Below are 20,239 nucleotides of genomic sequence, written 5' to 3' on the forward strand. Positions count from 1 at the left end.
CTCCTACACAGCTTATTAGCCTAGCCTGCCTCACACGACCTTGTCTTAAATGAGGGGTTGGGACCACACGTGTCTCCTCAGGTTCCTACAATGAAGCTCCAACTCCCAGTGTGATAATCTATGGAGGCTGTGCATCTGGGAACTAATGTATATGAGGTCACAAGAGTGGGATTAACATACTTATCAGTAGAAGAAGACTACTGTCACATGCCCACTGCATGTGAGGACACGTGAAACTCAGGAAGATGATCCTCACCAGAAACCCACCCTGCCCACCCTTGATCTGGGAAGCGGCCTCCAAGCAGCAAGGAAGAGTCCCTGATGGTTAAGCCAAAGGATAGGATACGCTGTGACAGCAGCCTGGGCTGAGAGCTGAAATAACAGCTGTGCAGGGTGATGGGTGATAAATGCAAAGAGGAATATCCTATGTAATATACTATGGGGGCGGGGAGTACAGTGGTGGCAAGATAATCTGATCCCACGAGAACCCAGCCTGCCAAGGTGCAGTGCTTCACAGACACTAGCAGCAGTCCGTGTCCCTGGGCGGTACCCTGTAGTGCAGGCTGGAGTCCACCCGACTTAAGCTGGTCCAGCCGTCTCCCTGGACTCACCTGTATCATGTACAGCTGGGCGATGCGGTATTCCTCCACGGTCATTGGCAGGGGAATCCGGTATTCCTTTATGATCATCTTGGAGTCCACGCCTTCCCGGCGGCAGGGAACTGCGTGCTTGTGGGGACTTCCTAGGCAAGATTCCTTAAATAACCATGACAGAATTCACTGAGGACCCTTGAGAAACAAGAGAGACACAGAGGGCGGGAGAGTCAGTTTCTGCAAAGTCTGGTGGATGTGCTAACAGAAAAGCCGAGGTCCAGACCTGAGGCTAGAATTCTCCTCTCGACCTTCTCAAGGCAACAGTGACCTGGAGTGAATTCCTAGCCTCTCTGGCCTGCTTCTCCCTGTTTGCTAAGCGATACTCAAGAGCTACTGGAAGGACCAAGTAAGAGGCTGCGTGAACTCTCCCATCAACAGTGTCCAGGAAATAAAGGGTCAGCCTGTTCCCTGAACAAGCATGGGTGGTTGCCTGAGGTTCACTACTGTGGAACGGGCTGGGCACAGGTTTCACAGGTGAGGAGGGCGGGACAGGCTCACACTAGGGATGGCAGTCAGGTTTCATGGTGACCAGGGCTGGTTAAGTGGGAGAGGAGCTTCGGTACCAATCTGGACATAACCATCGCCATGACTCTACAGTACACGTGGGTCTCCAGTGGCCGAGAAGTCCTCCAGATAAGCCAACAGGCTAGAAAGAAACCTTTCACAACCCTGAGGAGAGCCCTGGAGATGGACCAGAGCTGGACCAGTAATGCAAAGCTCATGGGGGCCACCGACTCAAGTTCCCACATTCATTAAGATCCTTCCAACCAATCAGAGTCCATCTCTACATAACCTATGAAGCTGAACCCACATCTGCTAGCCAGAGAGAAGACAAGGCCTGGGGACACAGGTGGTCTCAGGCCTGTGGGGTTCTCAGAACCAGTGTGTTCCCTCATGGCACTAGGGTTATACAGTGACCCTGAGTAAGTCTTGTTTTGTCATTTCAATCACAGAATCAGACACACTCTCGAGACAGCAGGCAGTGGAAGCTGACTACCCTTTCCGGCTCTTAACTAGTCACTTGCACAGCAGACCACTGGTGTCCAGTCTAGTGTCAAAGCAGGATTTGCAGGCTGGAGAAAGCACATTCCTTCAAGGTCTCAGCCCCTCAAAGATGTCCTGGGATGAAATCTTAGAGCCTGGCCAGCGTGCAGACACCACTAGTCGCTGGGCTTTCAGAGCCTCTGGGAGGACACATCTAGAACAAGTACATAATGACACTCCAAAGACAAGCCACCAGGTGAGCTGTAACCACACAGACAATGTCCACCCTTCCACATGTGCACCCCGGGACAGAGACACAGTACAGACACTGAGGCAGGCGGAGCTGGGTTGTGAGTGAAACTTAGTCGTAAGAGCATTCTGAGGACTGTCAGACCATGAAGGCCAAGACTGCACCTCCACTCAGGCTGTGTGCAGTACAGGGACTGTACTCTGCTTGCCAGGAACTACGGAGGCAAGCAGGTAGGCAGGCAGAGACTCAGACAGCAGGAAGGGACAAACAGCCCAGTACTGTCACCACCAAGTGCACAGTGACCGACAGCGAGAGAGAGGACTCAGTCCCGAGTGACAATGTGACCGGAGACCAGTCTGTCATTCCCTGTGGAATCTAACCGAAGACCTTCACATTGTTTGCCGAGATGGGGGGCCCCTAGGACAAGCCGCTGGGAGGGAGGGAGGGAGGGAGGGAGGGAGGGAGGGAGGGAGGGAGGGAGGGAGGGAGGGAGGGAGGGAAGAAGCTCAGAAACTTAGTGTATGTGCTGCTTAAGTGAGCACATGAGACATGGCGAGACATTCTTCAACAATAATGAGACAGAAAGTAAGCTCGCTGAGCTCAGGGGAACGGGAAAGAAAAGACATGGCTCACGGTTTTAAACAGGCACATGAATTCATGGCTAAGCGGGCAAAACACAACACCAGCGACTAGAGATGTGGCCAGTGGATTTGAGGAACTCACACAAGTAAACCGGAGACCAGGGAGACAAAAAGGCAGCTGTGAGCAGCAGAGGCGCTAACCCACACTCACTGGAGTGAGTGCCCCTGAGCAGAACAGGACCTAAGGACTGAGACAGGTCACAGAAACCTTTCTTCCTAAACAATTCCAGTTTCGTGTGTATTGTGGTGCGCACACGCGGAGCCCGAGGTCTTCCTCTATTACCTTCCATCTTATATTTTGAGACAGTGGGTCTCATGGAACCTGGAGCTCACTATTTTGGTTATAGTATCTGAACAGTGGGCCCTCAGAGTCTTGTCTCCATCCCCTTTCCCAGCACTAAAATACAGTTGTGTGCAGTTACATCTGGCTTTTGGGCCGGGACTGGAGAATCTGAACTCGGGTCCTCATGTCTGCACAGCACTTTACCCACTGAGTCTCCTCTGTAGCTCTCTGAAATTTCTTTAATGTAACAAGATAATAAATAAATTAAATTAAGGCCTAACCCTACAGATTAGATCATATTCTATGTTCTAGGAAAAAAAATAATAGCAAGATACATTCTGAAGAACTCAGTGACCTTAAGGACTAGAGAAAAAGAAGTGTAAGCAGACGGTAGGGGGAGACGGGCTGGGGAGAACCAGACCTCACAACGAGACAATTTTAGAAGCCTCTGCAGGAATATCCGCAGAGCGCTAAGAGGCAGGACTTAGGAACCAGAATGTTACACCCAGCTAAACAGCCACTTAGGTGTGATCAGCAAATACTCTGAAACATGAATTTAGAGGCTTAGACATGGATAACACCGTCTTTAAAAATATTATCTGGTATTAAAACCCAACAAGCCAAAAGATAAATCATGGTAAATGCATCCATGCAAAATCAAGATGTAAACAAACTAGTTTTGCAACTTTGGCGATTATGGTTCCTGAAGTATATGAAAACATCAACAATGCAATAATAATACAATTAACAAAAACTGGGCGTGGAAGAATGAAGGTAGAAATGTAAGTGCCTCAACTTTCACAGCACAGAAGTGGGTTCATTACACAAAGAAATTAATGCGGGATGGATAGTCAAACACAGAGGGGTTTTAGGACAGTTAAACTGCTTCATATGATGTGGTGAATGTGCCATTAGATACTTACCTAAAGCCACAGAAGATACAACCAAGGGCTCAGTGGTTAAGAACACTTGACTCTCTACAGAGGACCTGAGGTTGGTTCCTATGTCAGACAGCTTACAACAGCCTGTAACTCCAGCTTCAGGGGGTGTTCTGGCCTCTGTGAGCGGCTGTACTCATGTGCACGTGTGCACAAGTACATGTATGTACACACACACACACACACACTAATGAAAATAAACCTTCAAAAAGATCACAGGCTGTGGACTCTGAACACACGTCCGCTCATCAGCTCTAACAAAAGGACTGCTTTGGGTGGGCAAGATTGTTCAGTGGGTTATGCATGTGCTGTACAATGACGCAAGCCTGGTGACCAGTAAAAGCAGGAGATAACTGACTCTACCAACCTGTCCTCTGGTCTTCACACATGCGCTGAGGCACACATGCCCACCCCCACACCATACACACGTCATGCACAATAATAGATATTTGCAAGGACCACTTGGGTGTAGAAAGGCAGAAGCGGGGGATGATGATGGGGGGGGGGGACAAGGATCTTATCAGACTCTGTATTTTCCACTTAATTTTAATGTGGAAGTAAAACTGTTTTAAAAATAGAATTAGAGACCACTGAGCACTGAGGGACAGAGGTACTGGGAGCCACTGCTTAAGGGTCAGAGTTTTCATCTAGGTAAAGAATACCCTTTGAAAGAGGCAGCGGCGATGCTGCAGGACACGGGGGATGCGCTTAATACCTCGGAGTGGAATGCTGAAGGGCAGTTAAAACAGCAAATTTTTCTTTCTCCTCAAGGCTGCAGACGGGAACCTAGGGCCTGTGCCTGCTAAGCAAGCATTCTACCACAGAGTTATAGCCCAGCCCTTTAAAATGGAAACTTTTATGTTACATATCCTCTATCATAATCTATAAGTTAAAAAATATAATATACAAAGAACACCGAGTTGCACATTTTAAATGCATTAATGAAATGGGTGTTGGAACTGCATTTCAATAAAGCTATTTTTTAAACAGCCCTTTTCCTTTCGCCTTTTGGGGACTGTTTGTACAATGGAGAAAATGTTTTTCTCAAGTTTAGCAATTCTTTTCCACTTTATTTTAGATATATGCAAATAATGTGATGGCTAATCGTGGTTGTCAACCTGAATCAACTAAGCCCAAGCAGCGGGGCATACCCCTGAAGGGTTTTCTTGATTGGATCATCTGAGGTGGGAAGACTCACCCTAAATCTGGGTCATTTGAGGTCAGAAAATACACCCTAAATAGCTACCACATCTTCTGGGGGCAGCCCATGTAAAAGGACATGGAGGAAGGAAGCTTTTGGGTTTTTTTTTTTTGCCTGCTTGCTCTCACTCTGGCTGGCACGTTCATCCATCCTGCTGCTAAGGCATCCCTTCACTGGCGTTAGAGTCTACTTCTTTGGAATTCTGGAGTCTACTGAAGACCAGCTGAGACACCCAGCCTCAAGGACTGAACAACTATAGGATTCTTGGCTTTTCCCTTGGGAGACAGGCATTATTGGAATAGCTGGACCACAGCCTGTAAGCCACTCCAGTAAAGAATCCCTTTTTAATATAGATAGATTTATTCTATCAGTTCTGTTCCTCTAGAGAACCCTGACTAATACAGATGTGTCTTGGGTTAAATTCGAGTATATCTTAGATATGTGAGGTTATATGTATACTAAAATAAAACTGATAACATAAATTTGATTTTTTTTATGTGTTTGCACATGCCAGGCAGGTGCTCAGGTTACTGAGTCATACGCCAGCCCTGATTTTCAGTTCAAAAAGCATTTAAAAACTTGAAACAACAACAACAACCCATCATTCTTACGTTAGCACAGATCTGTCTCTAAGCACGATTGCGGGGTGCTGGTGAGGGAACTACTCCCTTTGGGGTACCTTGTGCTTGCACTTTTCTACATGACTTGGTGTTGGACAGCAGAATTGGAGCTGTGTGTGTGCAAATGGATAGAGATGAAGGTCACTGGCCACACCTGCCCTTCTTGGCTGTGACTCACTCTGGGCCAATTACCTACTGCTTTGACCTTTTGTTTTATCTTCCACAAACAGGGGTGAGAACAGCTTTGGGGGGGGGGTCCTGTGGATGAAGTGTGACATAGCACAGCAAGTCTCAACCTGCTGTCACAACGACTCAACCCGCTGGTAACGGCCTATCAGGGTCCAGACGGCATGTCGCAGGCTGATGGCATCCTTGGCTGGGATGTCCCTCCCAGTAGCAGACACTAAACTACTACCTTGGACCCTGAGGCTGAGACCTGAAGGAGGAGTGCCCGGCCACAGGTGCTTTGCTGGCGGGCCTGACAGACACTCATGGCTCTCTTGGTCTGGCTGATGAATATTATTGCCCTTATCTGGCCAGGCAGCCCCTCTGGTTTTGTTCCTGCTGAGCCTGAGGCCAGAGAGCACCCCATGTGCAGAAGGAACAGGACTTGTGTCTGCTCTCTCTGCCCTCACCTCAGTCAAACCCTAACTCAGGCAACCTCATGACACCCAGTCCAGCCGCCTGGGCATGAGACAGACTCCCTTTGTCTCATCCCTGCTGGAGCTGTGACAGCACAGACAGAATGATAGTTCCCGCTGGCCATGGGGTGGCTTTTGGGGTCTGGGACAGCAAGAGGCAAGATGAAAAAGGGGGTTTCCAGCGGCCTCTTAGGGGGAACCAGACCAGCCTCTGCATGCCTCCACATGCACAGACCTCACAGAACCGTTCAGGCAAGACACCTTCGGGTTCCAGACTTTGCTTTCAGGACTCTAGAAAGGAGACCATCCCCAAATACTTCAGGGTCCTTGATGGTCCGACAGGGTCAAAGCATTTCAGAGTGGGACCACTTGGTGTGGTATCCCGGGAGGCCATGGATGCAGTAGTGTGGAGCCCTAGACAGAGTGCAGTGTATGAGCTGCTTCCAGGTCAGGGACCAGGTAGAGGGGAGGTGTGCTGGATGTCACCCTAGAAATCAAGGTCCCAGCCTCTCACGATAATGCAGAAAACCTGGCTGGGCTTATAGGCTGGTAGCCCAAAGATCTTCCCCGATGAATGAGCCTTTGCAGGAGAAGGGCAGAGCCAAGCTCCGTAGGTAGAGCCTGCCAGCCGAAGGCATACGTGGTAGCTTATGGAGGATTACTAGGGTTTGGCTCCAAGGGAAGGGAGACACAGGTCCTCAAGACACCCTGAGCAAGAGGGAAGGCGGGAGAATCAAGTTTACAGAACTTAATCTGTTTTTCCGGGATTAGCTGGGGATTGACGTCACAAATGGGAGTCAGGAGTGAGGCTGAGCAGACCCAGACGATGGAACCCATCCAAACGCAATTCAGCTGCGTTCTGGTTATTAAGTCTGGAAGCTGCTCGAAGAAGGGTCAGCAGGAGCCTTGACTTTGGCAGCTTAGAGGGAGACAGGGAACCGCATGGGGGGCCTGAGACTCGTGTGTGTGTGTGTGTGTGTGTGTGTGTGTGTGTGTGTGTGTGTGTGTGTGTAGGAACCTGCTAGTCCCATGGCCTCCTGTTCTAGAGAATCCTACTATTTCTCTGTTTCCCAACCCCCTGGTCCCCAGGCAGGAGCCAAAGAACATAACAGCAACTTGCTGACTTTGTCCATCTGTGTCTAGTGACGAAAGGGTGACTAAAGGGCCACCGTGGGGCAGAAGTGAAAGCCAGCCCCTAGGTATGGAATGCCTTGGGTACAGCTTCTCTGGGTGTATGTGATCAGCCTTAGGAGGAGAGGGCACATCACTCCGGAGCCCCTAAGTCCTGCCCTTCACCCTCTCGATACCCAAGACTGTACCCAGAGTCCCATCCACACCAGGCAGGCATCCACTGAGCCTGAGCCACACTCCAGCCCTGAGGCTCCTCCTGAGCAAAGTGTGCCTGAGCTAAGAAGAAGTCGGGCCCTGGTCTGTGATGGAAAGACTGAGGTTGCTGGGTCACCATGGATTTCAGAGGCTGATCCTGGCTTCGGGCCCCTCCTCCTCTAGCTGTTCAGCCATCCTGGGCAGGAGCCAGGGTCAGGAAGACTGAGCTAGAGTATGTAGCCACTAGCCCTCCCTGCCCCAGGGTCCTCCAGCCCTCCGAGCAGCACACCCCCCCCCCCCCCCCGCCCCGTTACTATGGATAACGAAGGGAGGGGCTCAGCCCCAAAGCTCTGCGTACTGTGCACTTACCCAAAGTGCCGCAGAGGGCCTAAATCTCACCGCCATGCACCCGGGGTGCCACACCGGGGGCACTGCCAAGCCACTGCAGGACTCGTCACCAGACCCCACGGCCCAGCAGGCACTCTGGGGGCCCCACAGTGGTGTGGAGCTCTGCAGGGGATTTCAGCTCTGACAGCTCACTCCCAGGACAGCAGCAGGTACTGGGAACCGAACACCTTGACTTAAGGCCAGCAGCGGGTGGGCCAGGGAAGTCCCGTCCTCATTACTCCCAGTTCCTGGAGCGGCTGCCAGTGCTGCGGCCCCAGCTAGGATGACCAGGGCAGAGGAGGCCTGTGTGTGAGAATATGACACTAAATCCCAGACTCCAGGGCCTGGCACTAGCTGAAGCTATCTCCAGCCAGGCTGCTGGAGACTCTGCTGCTCATAGCAACCACTGCCACTGGGCCTCTGGGGTTGGTGCTGCGACTGAACAGTGAGCATGGCCAAAACACCTCACAGGCTGGGCTGCGACCAGAGGGGACCTGGGGCTTGCTTGAGAGTCCTTCTCTCTTGGCGCGGTCTCTTCCCTGAGGCACCACTGCTTGAGCAGCAGCAGGCTGGCACCCTCCAGCTCCAGGGAGCCTGCTTGCCTCAGAAATGGGCCTACCTTTAAGGGTCAGGAGTCCCTAGCTCCTGAGCTTTCAGGAGGGAGAATCCCTGAGACAGGAGCACCTCCAGGGTGAGGAGGAGTGGGGAGCATTTGCAGGAAGTTTATTGGGCTGCAGGCCCTATCCTCAGAGCCTCCCTCAGTTCTGTCAACACTTGAGAGAAACGCAAGCTTTTTCTTTTTCTTCACAAGACAGGGTTTCTCTGTGTAACAGTCCTGGCTGTACTGGAACTCACTTTGGAGACCAGGATAGCCTCGAACTCACAGAGATCAACCTGCTTCTGCCTCTCGAGTGCTGGGATGAAAGGCTTGCGCCACCACTGCCTGGCAAAACTCAAGCTTTTGAGAAGTCCCCAAATGCCGGTGTTTCTAAGAGGCACAGGTGGGATTCTAGGGATCTTCTACTCCCAAACAGGCATGAACCCTGTGATGGTGACATGATGAGAGGACTCGGCACTGTTAAAATCTATTTAAAATACTCTTACTGAGCCGGGCAGTGGTGGCGCACGCCTGTAATCCCAGTACTTGGTAGGCAGAGACATGTGCATCTCTGTGAGTTCCAGGCCAGCCTGGGCTACAGAGTGAGATCCAGAACAGTTGAGGCTACACAGAGACATAATGTCTCCAAAAAACCAAAACCAACAAAAATAAAACAATTTTTAAAAAACCCCCAAAACAAAAACACTCTTACTGCTAGATTCTTTAAGTCTGTAATATAAACACTCACTCCACCACAGATCAGCACAGACACGGGGGGGGGGGGGGGGGGGGGGCATGACCCCTTAGCTGGCAGCTGTTGGATGTTCCTTTGCTGCCCCGGCGGCCTTGAGCCAAAGGACTGACAGATTACAGTTGGGCTACGTTTATGCCAAAAGACCAAGCATGCTGAACAGTCCAGGGTGCCTTGGGGGAAACTCTACAGTGACCCCAGCCAGCTGACTGGCAGCAGGACCTGTGACCTGCTGTGATGCTGCCAGCTAGAGTGGACCGGCAGCCACTCACCACTGTAGGCCCCCACTCCTCGGGGCCAGCTCCTGGGGTCCCACCACACTGAGCAAGTTTCCCCGCTTCCCACTTCTGATTCTCTACGTCTTCTTTATATCCTCCAAGCCCCTCCATCAAACTGGCGCAACCCCACCGCTCCAAACCCACCATCATGAAAACAGGAGGGTAAGATACCTCTGTTCCTACCTCAAGGCTGACCTGGGCAACAGGTCCCATGTCCTCTTGTCATTCAGGAGCCTTCTCTGCAGCACTCCCAAGCCCTGGCATCTGCTGGAGATGCCCTGACCTCTATCCGCAGTCAAACGTGAACAACTACTGTAAGTGTAAAAATAAAGCCATGGCCCCTGTCCCTCTAACTATGACCTCCCTGGTCCCGTCCCGTTCCTCTGATATCTGAGTTAACAGGTCCCGCTGAAGATCAGTAACACTCGCTACCCCACTGTCTCTTCCAACTCACCCTGGCATACCCCTCCCTGTGTCTATGGGGGGGGATCTTTAGTAGAACCCACCTTCCGTTAACTGCGATATTTAAGCCCCTGGAGCTTGCAGTCAGATGGTTTCAACCCATGACTATATTTCTGTCTGAACAATGTTTTCCCACTCCCTTGGCCAACACACCCACCAATGAACCTTCGCTGGAGTCCTCTGGGTGTAAGATTCCGCACCAAGTTCTCTGACTCATTCGGGGGCCTGCCAGCTGCAAGTTCTAATTTTCTTTCTGTTCCCAAACCAGCAAGTGTGTGAGGTCTGCAAGCAGCTCTGTGGGGCTCATCTCAGTCTAGAGAGGCCGGGAACACAGGTTCCAATCCCCGTCCTTAAACCTTCCCTGCTTATGGACCCCAAAGGCTCACAACCCCGCGGCTCCGGTTCCCAGGGCCAGCAGGTGCAGGCCCAGCTGCCCCGGGCATCACGGAGGAGCACTACAACCCGCTGATTCTGAGAAGCTGCTCAGTGCTCCCCGATTGCCATCAACGGAATGTTCCTCCAAGACAGACTCTAGAGGTTGGAGTCTCGAGTAGTCAGCATGACCAAGGGTTAGAGCACCAGTCTTCAGCCCCACCTGCCCTCAGTCCTTCACAGTTCTGCGAAGGGAATGGAAGAGAAAGCGCAGTGTGGCTGACACCGCTCTCCTGGGCACCGCCTGGGACCCTCAAGCAGGCACTGCGGCCCCACTGAACCCCACACCACCGTCCCATCCTGAAGCTGCACATCGTGAAAACCTTAGCTCTTGATTTACAGACCATTTCCCATGCTCAGGCTCTATCAACTCCTCCTCCCCACTACCCTGAGTCACAAGTGTCACCCCATGGATTTACTTCCATTGTGGGCACAGGACTCACGCACCCTGCAGTTTAGCCTCTGAAGTGGTTGTTAATGTATTCAGGGCTGTGCGACCATCACACTAACCATCACTATTTAATCCCAAAACATTTTCTCTGCTCACAAAGAAACCCCGTAGTCCTCAGCAGTCCCGCCTCGCTGACATAGCCCACCCCACCCCCTCCACGGCCTCCACTAATCTGCTTCCTGTCTGCACGGATCTGTGGACCAGGACCCATTCCATACCTGGAATCATACAGGACATGGCCTGCTGAGTCTGGCTTCTTGCTCTTGGTCTTGTGTCCAAGGCTCATGCTGGATCCTATCAGGGCCCCATTCCTTTTTATGGCTGAACAATGCTGCACTTGGTGGCAATGGCCCTGGTTTATAATGGAGGAGACCGCCGCTTTGTGTCTCTGAGGCACCTCACTCACAGTCTCTCAGTAAGTGTAAAGTCAGGTGCATCTTACTTCCCAGCCACGAGAGCAGCTTGAGAATTGAACCATCACCTTCTTAATGGGCCTCCATTTGTATAAACCTATACCTCAAGTACTGATAACACTACATGATTCATAAATGCTCTCAGCTTTTATACCCTTGCTTTTCCAGACGTAAAAGGCAAGGGTGTCTCCATGGCAGGAAGGAATCAAGGCCACCAGAACTGAACAGTGTATGCTGAGGGCTGGTGATGTTTACTGGAGGCTGAATGGGGGTGGCTCTGATCTGCATATGCAGGAGGGAACAGAGCTGCGGCGTGAAGGCTTCCCCAGTGATGTGTCACTTAGATTATTGGCCTCATTTTCTTTCGGTTGACTCTGTAGGGGGTGCACACCTCCCGGCTGAGGCAGAGTTAATTAAATTCCGTCAGAGAGGGGCTACTTGGGGGTTTTGTTAGGTATTGAATAACATTAATTATGTTAGAAACCAAGGCTGGCAGGGAGAGGAAGGGGACCAACTGGGGGGGTGGCAGGGCGGGAGGGGCAGGGAGAGTTGAGGGAGAGGGCTGGGCAATAAAGTATAATGACATGCCTATACTGAATACCATAACAAAACCCATCATGTGTATGCTAACTTTAAAGTTAATTGAAAGAGTGAGCCAAGAAGGAGGAAAGAGGTGGTGTCCCTTTCTAAACACAGGCCCCTCTATTCAGCTCTGTCCCCCAGACAGAGGCCTGGGAATGTCTCATGTATTCCCCAGGTCAGTCTAGAGGCCAAAGCTCCACTGTCTAGCAAACACGGTCTCTTCCCTCTAGCCTCAACACCACTCCCCAAACTCATCTAGGAAAACTCAAGCCCGGCCAGTCTCAACTTCACACTCCTAGCAAACCCAGGCAGCCACCAGGAGCCAGGTTCTGTGATGGGCACTGAGGTCCTGGGGACCAACACAAGAGTACTCAGGGAGCCTCCAGCCCCTGGAAGACAAGTAGCCCATATGTCATCAAAAGCTGGGGGAGAATATTATACAGCCCTAAAATGGAAGTACTAAAGCTGTTGACCTGGACGAAATGAAAAGACCACGCCCCTAAAGATGGGTTATTCCATTTCTACGTGCTGGCTAGAGCAGTTCCATCTAGAGAGGGAAGTCAGATGGCAGTAGAGCTGGCTAATGGACCTTGCTACAGCTTTGAGGTGGGATGCTCTGGAGGGAGCTGGTGATGATGGTTCACACTGTATGGCTATGTTCCCCACCCCAGACAGGGTTCTCCGTGTAGCCCTGGCTGTCTTGGATCTCGCTCTGTAGACCAGGCTGGCCTCGAACTCACAGAGATCCGCCTGCCTCTGTCTCCCCAGTGCTGGGATTAAAGGCGTGCGCCACCACTGCCCGGCTATGTGTAGGGTTGTTCTTAAAGCTGCAGAACTGGGCAGAACTACACAGAACTAGACCAGGAAGCACTTTGAACTTGCATATTTTGTTACACCGACAATCCAAAGCTCTGTTGAAGGCCACACTAGAGAGAGCTGTGACAGGTCCCCTAACAAGAGGGTGCCCAGACCCTAATTCTTCCACCCTCCCCAGGCCTTGCAAGCCCCGCCCCTGCTTCCTGTCCTGTGGGCAGGATCTTGTCAGTGCTCCAGCAGCTCTGTGTCTGATTTACCTCCCCGAGAGTCCCTCCAGCCCCAGCCCTGCCTGCCCACCTACGCGCCACAACTCCACCTCGGCCCTGCCGCCGCCCCCGGCTGCTGCCTTTCTTGGATACACAACTCCCTCTCACTGCTGCTGAACTGCTGCTGTCCCCAGAGCCTGGGCACATCTGCTCCTTGTCATCACTCGGGTCCCAGTCCAAATGCCACGCTCGTCTTACCCCTCTGCTGGGCGGCTCTGGCTGCCACCTGACCCCTCTCAGAGCCTCCTCTGAACCTGACCAGCTCTGAAATGACTTGTCTGCTCTTGGGTCCTCTCTACCCCTCACAGCTCTCCAGGCTCCTCGGCGGCGGCCGCCTATCTGTGCACAGGACTCGTTCTCTCTGCAGTAGGCTCCAGGCAGCGCGTAGTAGGTACCCCAGAGAGGCAGGCTGGCAAACGCTCGCTCGCTCGCTGCTCCCCCTCCAGGCAGACCGTGCTCCTGAACGGGCAGAGTGTTAATCTGAGCTGCTCTGTTAGCGGTTCTTAGAGCAACTGTAAGCGTCTCTAAGAATAGTGCAGCCTCCCTGCCTGCCATGTCCCTGTTTTGTGACAGCATCTGTGACTCAGACGTCTCGTGGGGCCAGACTTGCCTCTCCAGGGGGCATGCAGGGGCACGAACAGCACAGACAGCAGCTGGAGGCCTTGGTGGTGGTGAGGGGACAGCCGGCTTCTCGGCTCCCTTCCAGGGGGCTGGATTGGGAGAGGCCTGCTTGGACCTAGTGAAACCCAGTAATGACAGGTACACATGACACTCCAATCGGGACAAGATAGGAAGAGGGTAGCCCAGGTGGGTGAGCCGACATTTGATGAAGCCACACAGCATCCCAGAACAGAACGGTACAATATTTGGTTCCTGGCCAGCGATCCAGGCCTAACCAATTATATTCTTGAGTTCAGCAAGAGTCCAGGGTGTCACAGGTCATCAACAATGGTGCCCAAATGCCCATCTCTGAGGACTGTCTCTTGGTCCCTAGGGGAGGGCAGAACAGGCGCATTCCCGAATCTGAACACTTGTACCTAGGTCGTGCTCCATCTTACTGTGAGTGCTGTGGCCTTTCCCCGAGGCCTCCCAGGGCTGCCAGGAACACAACAGGCTTGGAAAGTTTCCCAGGTAACTGGCTCTTCCTTACAGAGCTATTAGCTTCCTTTCCTAGCCCCCATAAAAGCCTCTAGTTGATGATGGATGCCCTTCCCTATCCAGAGAGGAAAGCAAACACTAAGGAAAAACAAAACCACGGGTCAATCTGGAAACCCCCGTGAGTGCAGACTCGAGTGCTTGGAGTCAGGCTGTGCAGGGAAAGGGCCCCGCCAGATGCAGGGTGGTGTGGTCAAAGCTCCCCCCAACCCCGGTCTCCCAGCCCAATACCCTGTCCTGGTTTGACGGTTGCTTGAGTTTTAGGGACCCAGGCAGGAAGAGATGAGTAAGTGGGGGGAGTCATAGCAAAGCCCTTATCATCCTCTTTGTTGTTGTTGTCATTTCAAGGGGTCAGGCTGAGTATCAGCCCTCTTTACAGAGCTGGCTCCCACTTCTCTCCCTGGACTCTTCTTCAATGCACCCCCCCCACACACACACACCATCCTTATGCTGTGTGGCACCCCGCAGGCTGCCTTCCCAGTCAGTCTGCTTCCACACATCAGCCCTCTCTTTCTCCAGCAAGGGCTGCGGTTACGGACTTCTGTCTGGTTCCGTCTCAGATGGCTTCACCATCCTCAGAGCCTCTTATCCCCACACTGGTCTTCAACTTTGCCTCCCGCTCGCTGAGATGTGTGGAGCGCAGCTGCTTTACAGAATGCGTATGCTTCAGCTGCAGATCGGAGGATGCCCAGGGCCTGTCTCTGCCAAAAGTCAGTCATGCTGGTCCTGGCTCGTGGCACTCATCTCCTGTGGCCTTTTTATTTGTCTTGTTTCCTGCGTCATTGTGGTGTCAGAATCCATCCTAGGGTCTTGTGCGTGCCAGCCAAGCACAATCCCACTGAGTCATGCTCCCCGCACAGAACCACTTGTTTTCTATAGAAGTTGCTGGAGGACTTGACACCAGGCACAAGAGTCTGTTTCTCTAGAGAGCACTTGTCTCTGCCTGTCGTCTGTCACCTGCCATGAGATCACTAAGTCTCACTCTTCCACTCTGTTCTTCCTCCCGAATCGACACTGGGTAGGTTTGTTTCCTGGGACCCATTATAATCTGCGTGGCTTCAAAGTACTGTCAGCACCTCCTCTCATAGTTTGGGAGGCCAGAACAAAACCAAAATGTCAGCAAGGCCAGTGCCTTTTGGGAGCTCCGAGAGAGAATCTGTTTGCACCTCTCTCCGAACTCATGGTGGTTGTGCAGCCACAGGAATCTGACTCTGCCTCTCCTGTCACAGGGCATGGTCTCTGTATCTGTGCCCATGTCTTTACATGGCCTTCTTTAAGACAAGTTTCTTAATTTTTTTTTTTACTTTATTGTTTACATGTGTGTGGTTTACCCACTGAACCATCTCCCCAGCCACAGATGATAATACTTTCTTTAAAAAAAAATTGTTTTAGATCTTCAAAAAATTTTATTTTATGTGCTTGAATGTTTTGTCTGCATGTATGACTGTGCATCAGCTGTGTGCCTGGTGCCCACAGGGGTAAGAAGAAGGTGTTGGCTACCCTGGACCAGGAGTTACGGATGGTTATGAGCCACCATGTGGGTGCTGGGAACTGAACCTGGGTCTTCTGCAAGAATAAGTGCTCTTAACTGCTGAACCATCTCTTCTGCCCCTGAAAATATTTTCTAACACTGAATCTTCCTTCCATTCTTGGGATAATATTATTTGTGTCTATTACTCTTGTAATATTTAGCTGAATTAAACTTGCTACCATCTTACTTTTTTGTTTTATTTTTGTTGAGTTACTGAGTTATTCTTCTCTGACTTTTGGTTCCATGGTTCCTATAAGAAAAGCTATAACATCTTTTTGCAGGCTTAAAAATAATTAATCTCATGAATTCACTACTTCTTGAAAGTTAGAAAAATTTACTCTTTCTTGAAGCATATTTTTCTTTCTAATGAGCCAACTTGGGTCATTTAAATTTACTTAGAAAGTCATACATTTCATGGCTGGGTATGGCTGCAAATGCCTGTGATTTTGCAGACAGTCTGGACTGTGTAGTGAGGCTCTCTAAAAGAGTCAAATCAAGTCCAATCATGCACTTCACTTAGGTTCTCCTGATGTTTTGGCAAAAGTCACATGAATATTCTTTCCTCTTTCGTTATATCCTTTTTTCTCATCAGTCTTTCTGCCTTGTGTCTGGTGGTGGTGGTTTTGTTTTAAATCAAACTTTCAAAGTCTTGAATTTTTATCAGTCTTATTGAAGACTGGTTTTTGAACTACTGATGAGTATAACTCAGTTATGTGACCTTATTTTTAATGATTCTTTGGATGGATTGTTTTTTGGGTTTCCTGCATTGAAAGCTGAGTTCTTAGTCTTACTTGTCTCTGGATAAATGGCTTTGGGGTCAGACTGCTGACCCCTGACCTGCTGCCATCCCCTCTCAACACGCCAGCTGAGGGCTTCACTCCATCCTTCATTGTCTCTCCTGGTTTCTGTTCTGGGTGGACATGGGGTATGGCAGCACACTCTCTGTCAGAGAAAGGGACTGGATCTGAGTGAAGAGCAAAGGCAGAGGCCTGGCCTCCACACAGCCACCATCTCAGCCCACTCTGAACTTCTCAGGGACATTTTTGTTTTTAAAGTGGGGGTCAAAGAGAACATGAGCCAGTCCCTCGATGGCAGCCCAAGTCATGAAGCTGTAGGCAGCCACATACCCTGCAGTCCGGGAGGCCCCTGGACTCCTGCCATGGTGGGAACTGGATGCTCTCCTGTGGCCACGAGAGCGTTCTGATCAGTTCCCTTTCACCTGAGCCCGCTCAGATGGGATCTCTGTTACTCACAATGACAATGCCTGGCTAATCTAGGATGACACATCTTTGGAGCCTCTTCACGTTATCTGATTGCTAAGCAAACCTGTTCCTCTTAATGGACAGAAAGACACAACTCATTCTACCCCAAGGCCAAAAAAAAAAACTGCTTACAAATTTCACAATTAGTCACGTGCCTTTCCCCTGTGTCAATCTGAAATCCTCTACCCTGCCCTCCTAAAAGATCTGGTGAATCTGGTTCTGGAAAAGACACCACATCTGTCTGTGGGTAGAGTGCACGTGCAGGGCAACCTGATGTACCATGTGCTGGACACATGCCACCATCTGTGAAACGTGGTCACTTTCTACAAATCTAGGGAATTGCTCTAGGACCTGGAACCACTTCAAAGAAGTCACCAGTCCAGGAGGCCTCAAACTCTGCCAGCTTTGGGCTGCCCATTGTGTGTGGCACTATGCAGACTGGGTGCTAAACAGATACAACAATTGGGACTAAAATAACACCGGGCTTGGCGACATCTTGATGCAGCTTTGTGGGAGCAGCAGGCTCCTGTGTACACATCGTTCCACTCTGCATGCCTATTTGTAAATTAATCTCACATCAGTAGACTCAGCTCAGAGGCCATGGGCCTGGACCACTTTGAGGCTGGAGTGGGCTGTAGGATCCTCTGTTCCACCCAGATCAGACCCTTTCAACAGATGCTGTGGGTCTCCTTCCTGTTGGGCTCTCTCTAGACAGCCTCCTCTTGATACCCTCCCACCAGGGAAGGCACACAGGAGGTGGGGGAACAGGGGTTTACTAAGAATCCTGTCAATAAGTGTCCCCAGTACACTAATGTGATAATTTTAAGAGACATACATGCACTCGTAAGATGTGAGAGCAAGGTGACCAGAAACATGCCCGGGGTCAGCAAATCCGCGTCTCTGGGTTTTTCTCCTAGGATGCTAACCTCTCTGGTACTAGAACATGGCTTGGACCAATCAGCTGTGAGTCAGCTCTGACACTATGGCACTGTGGCAGTGTTCAGTCTTGGTAGTGGGTCGGGAAAGTGTATCAGGGCTGAGCTATGTGGCACACTCCTGGCCTCATTTTACCGGGAGGAAAGCTGATGTCTGAGTTAAGCCAGGCTTTTCCAGGCAGTGCTGGGAGAGTGCAGGTCCACTATCACTCTCCTGTCACCTGGGAGACAGACTCTTTCTGTCATTCAGAACTACTCTCGAGTAGTTCTGTGCTGGACTGGCCATGGAGGCCTCATCCACGCAGACAGGCATGAGGTCAGTGGCAGCTCACCCTGGAGGCCTCCTTCACAGTCCACGTCAGGTTATCTGCCAGCAGCCCCTGCCAACTCTAGGAGGCCAGGGACCTGGCACTGCTCCTTCTGTACTGAGAAGGGAAACCATTGAATTGTGAGGCCTCCTCTTCTGGCAGGTCTTCCTCGAAAGGCTCTTCCTACGCTGAGGGATACCAAACACCCCAAGTTTCTACATTACCCTGAGCGGGGGTCCTGGCCAGGGACGGAGGTGACCTCAATGTCCGGCTCTTCCCACATGCACCATTGAGGGCCCATGTCTTCCCTACAGCGGCCGTGACGACAGAGGGTAGGGAAGAACATCTAATCTCCCCACAGGACCTTGTGGACCCAGCACCTAGTGTTCACTGAGGCATAGCTCCAACCCGGCATGGGAAGGAAGGGGTGAGGACTGGGAGCAGGGGCCATGGTTTGGGCAGCTCAGAGCTGGATGCTTAGGACTTCAGAAGCTGCCAGGTGCTGGTGGTGCACGCCTTTAATCCCAGCACTTGGGAGGCAGAGGCAGGTGGATCTCTGTGAGTTCGAGGCCAGCCTGGTCTACAGAGTGAGTTCCAGGATAGCATGAGCTACGCAAAGAAAGAAACGCTGTCTCAAAACAGGAAAAAAACATTCCAGCTGCTGAACTGGATACCACAGGAAGAACACAGGAAACATGTGCCTGAGAATGGAGCATGCCTGAAGACCAGTGTCCTGCAGAGACCCACGTGACTAAGGCTGGGGGCAATGGGAGCCAAGGCTTCTGAGACCTGTTCCTGATGCCTCAGACAACGGCTTCTGGGGCTGGTTACTCGCCCAAGCTGCCAGGCACCCTAGGGCTCACTGAGGCCAGGACACTGATAGTGATCACACACCTGAGTTTGCGGGACCCCCTTGGGAAGCCCCACCCCTGCTAGCTGAGGAACAAGCCAGCGAGGCTGCAGTAGAGGAGGAAGGGTGGCCCTCTGCTGGTTCTGAAGTGGGAACTGAGGATGGGAGAAGGAGAAACAGGAAAAGAGGCAGGAACCTGAGGGCTGAGGTGAGCAGCAGGTGTGCCTGTCCAGGATCTGGGGAGGGAGCCTAGGACCCTGCGGTGGCGGCACCGCCTGGCAGGTGGCCTCCCCGTGCCCCTGGATCACTGTGCTCCTTCTCCAGGGGCTGTCCATGCATGGTGGGCATGCTCCGACCTTTTCTAAGTGTCAATGAACCAGTGGTCCACAATCCTTCCTTTCAGGTAGGCCAAGGCCAAGCAAGGTCACACAATTCAGGTCGTTTCATGGCTGCCAGGGACCAGGCCAGGAGATTTACCTTGTTCCCCCAACGCCACCCCAAAGTGGACTTCCTGTCACTGTGGCCAAATCCTAGGCCTGGGAGCCACAGCAGTGAGATCCCCTCTAAGCCCTGTAATGTGATGGAAGGGACGATTCTCAGCTGCAGAGGGCATCTTCTCAGTGAGGACCTGACTCACTCTTCCCAAGAATGTCACTCCAGACCCCTGACCTCTCTGGGTTCCCCTCCTCATGATCTGTTGAGTTGGTGCTAAAGGGATGCTCTGAGGAAGTCCAGGCAGGTTGGGGGGTGGGGGGAGGCGGGGGTCCCCAGTAGCAGCCGAGGCTGGCTCCCTTGCCCCAAGGGAAGCAGCTGGGTCTGCATGGTCCCAAGCCCTCGCTCTCCACCCCAGTTTCAGGGTGCTCTGACTGCAAATCCAGGGATACAAGCTGCCTTGTGCCCAAGACTCCCCAGAGGCAGTATAGTGGAAGAGAGCTTAAGGCCCAGCCATCCCTTTTCACCTTCCTGTAGGGAGACAAGATACCAAAGACTCCGAACATTCTAGAGAGAGAAGGAAGGTAATATAGCCAGTGTGTGTGTGTGTGTGTGTGTGTGTGTGTGTGTGTCCAGTGTAAGTGAGAAGAGCTTCTTATACCAGGCCTGCCCCCCCCCCAAAAAAAGTGTTCCTACCACCCAAGTGATACTAAAAACATCTTAGTGCTGGACACCGATAGATGCTGTGAGGCTGGAGGTGGGGGCAAGACCCTCATGCCTAGCACTACCTCCT

The 20,239-nt window shown here is 51.6% G+C and overlaps 1 protein-coding gene across 25 annotated transcripts in view; it reads right to left on the bottom strand.

Annotated features, from left to right (window-relative positions):
- Nucleotides 1-20,239, bottom strand: part of Pitpnm2 (phosphatidylinositol transfer protein membrane associated 2) — a 133,570-nt gene that overhangs the window by 38,695 nt on the left and 74,636 nt on the right. For 23 of the 25 annotated variants that reach the window (XM_076560466.1, XM_076560462.1, XM_076560469.1 and 20 more), the window contains one exon: nt 612-788. In XM_076560466.1, coding sequence (XP_076416581.1) covers nt 612-689 — 78 coding nt within the window. In that variant the 5' untranslated portion in view covers nt 690-788. Of the gene's footprint in view, nt 1-611; nt 789-9,734; nt 9,865-20,239 lie in introns of those variants that run through there. The other 2 variants (XM_076560476.1, XM_076560465.1) reach the window with 2 other exon arrangements.

This window comes from Peromyscus maniculatus, chromosome 23 (genome assembly GCF_049852395.1).
Source record: "Peromyscus maniculatus bairdii isolate BWxNUB_F1_BW_parent chromosome 23, HU_Pman_BW_mat_3.1, whole genome shotgun sequence".
NCBI classification, from domain to species: Eukaryota; Metazoa; Chordata; class Mammalia; order Rodentia; family Cricetidae; genus Peromyscus; species Peromyscus maniculatus.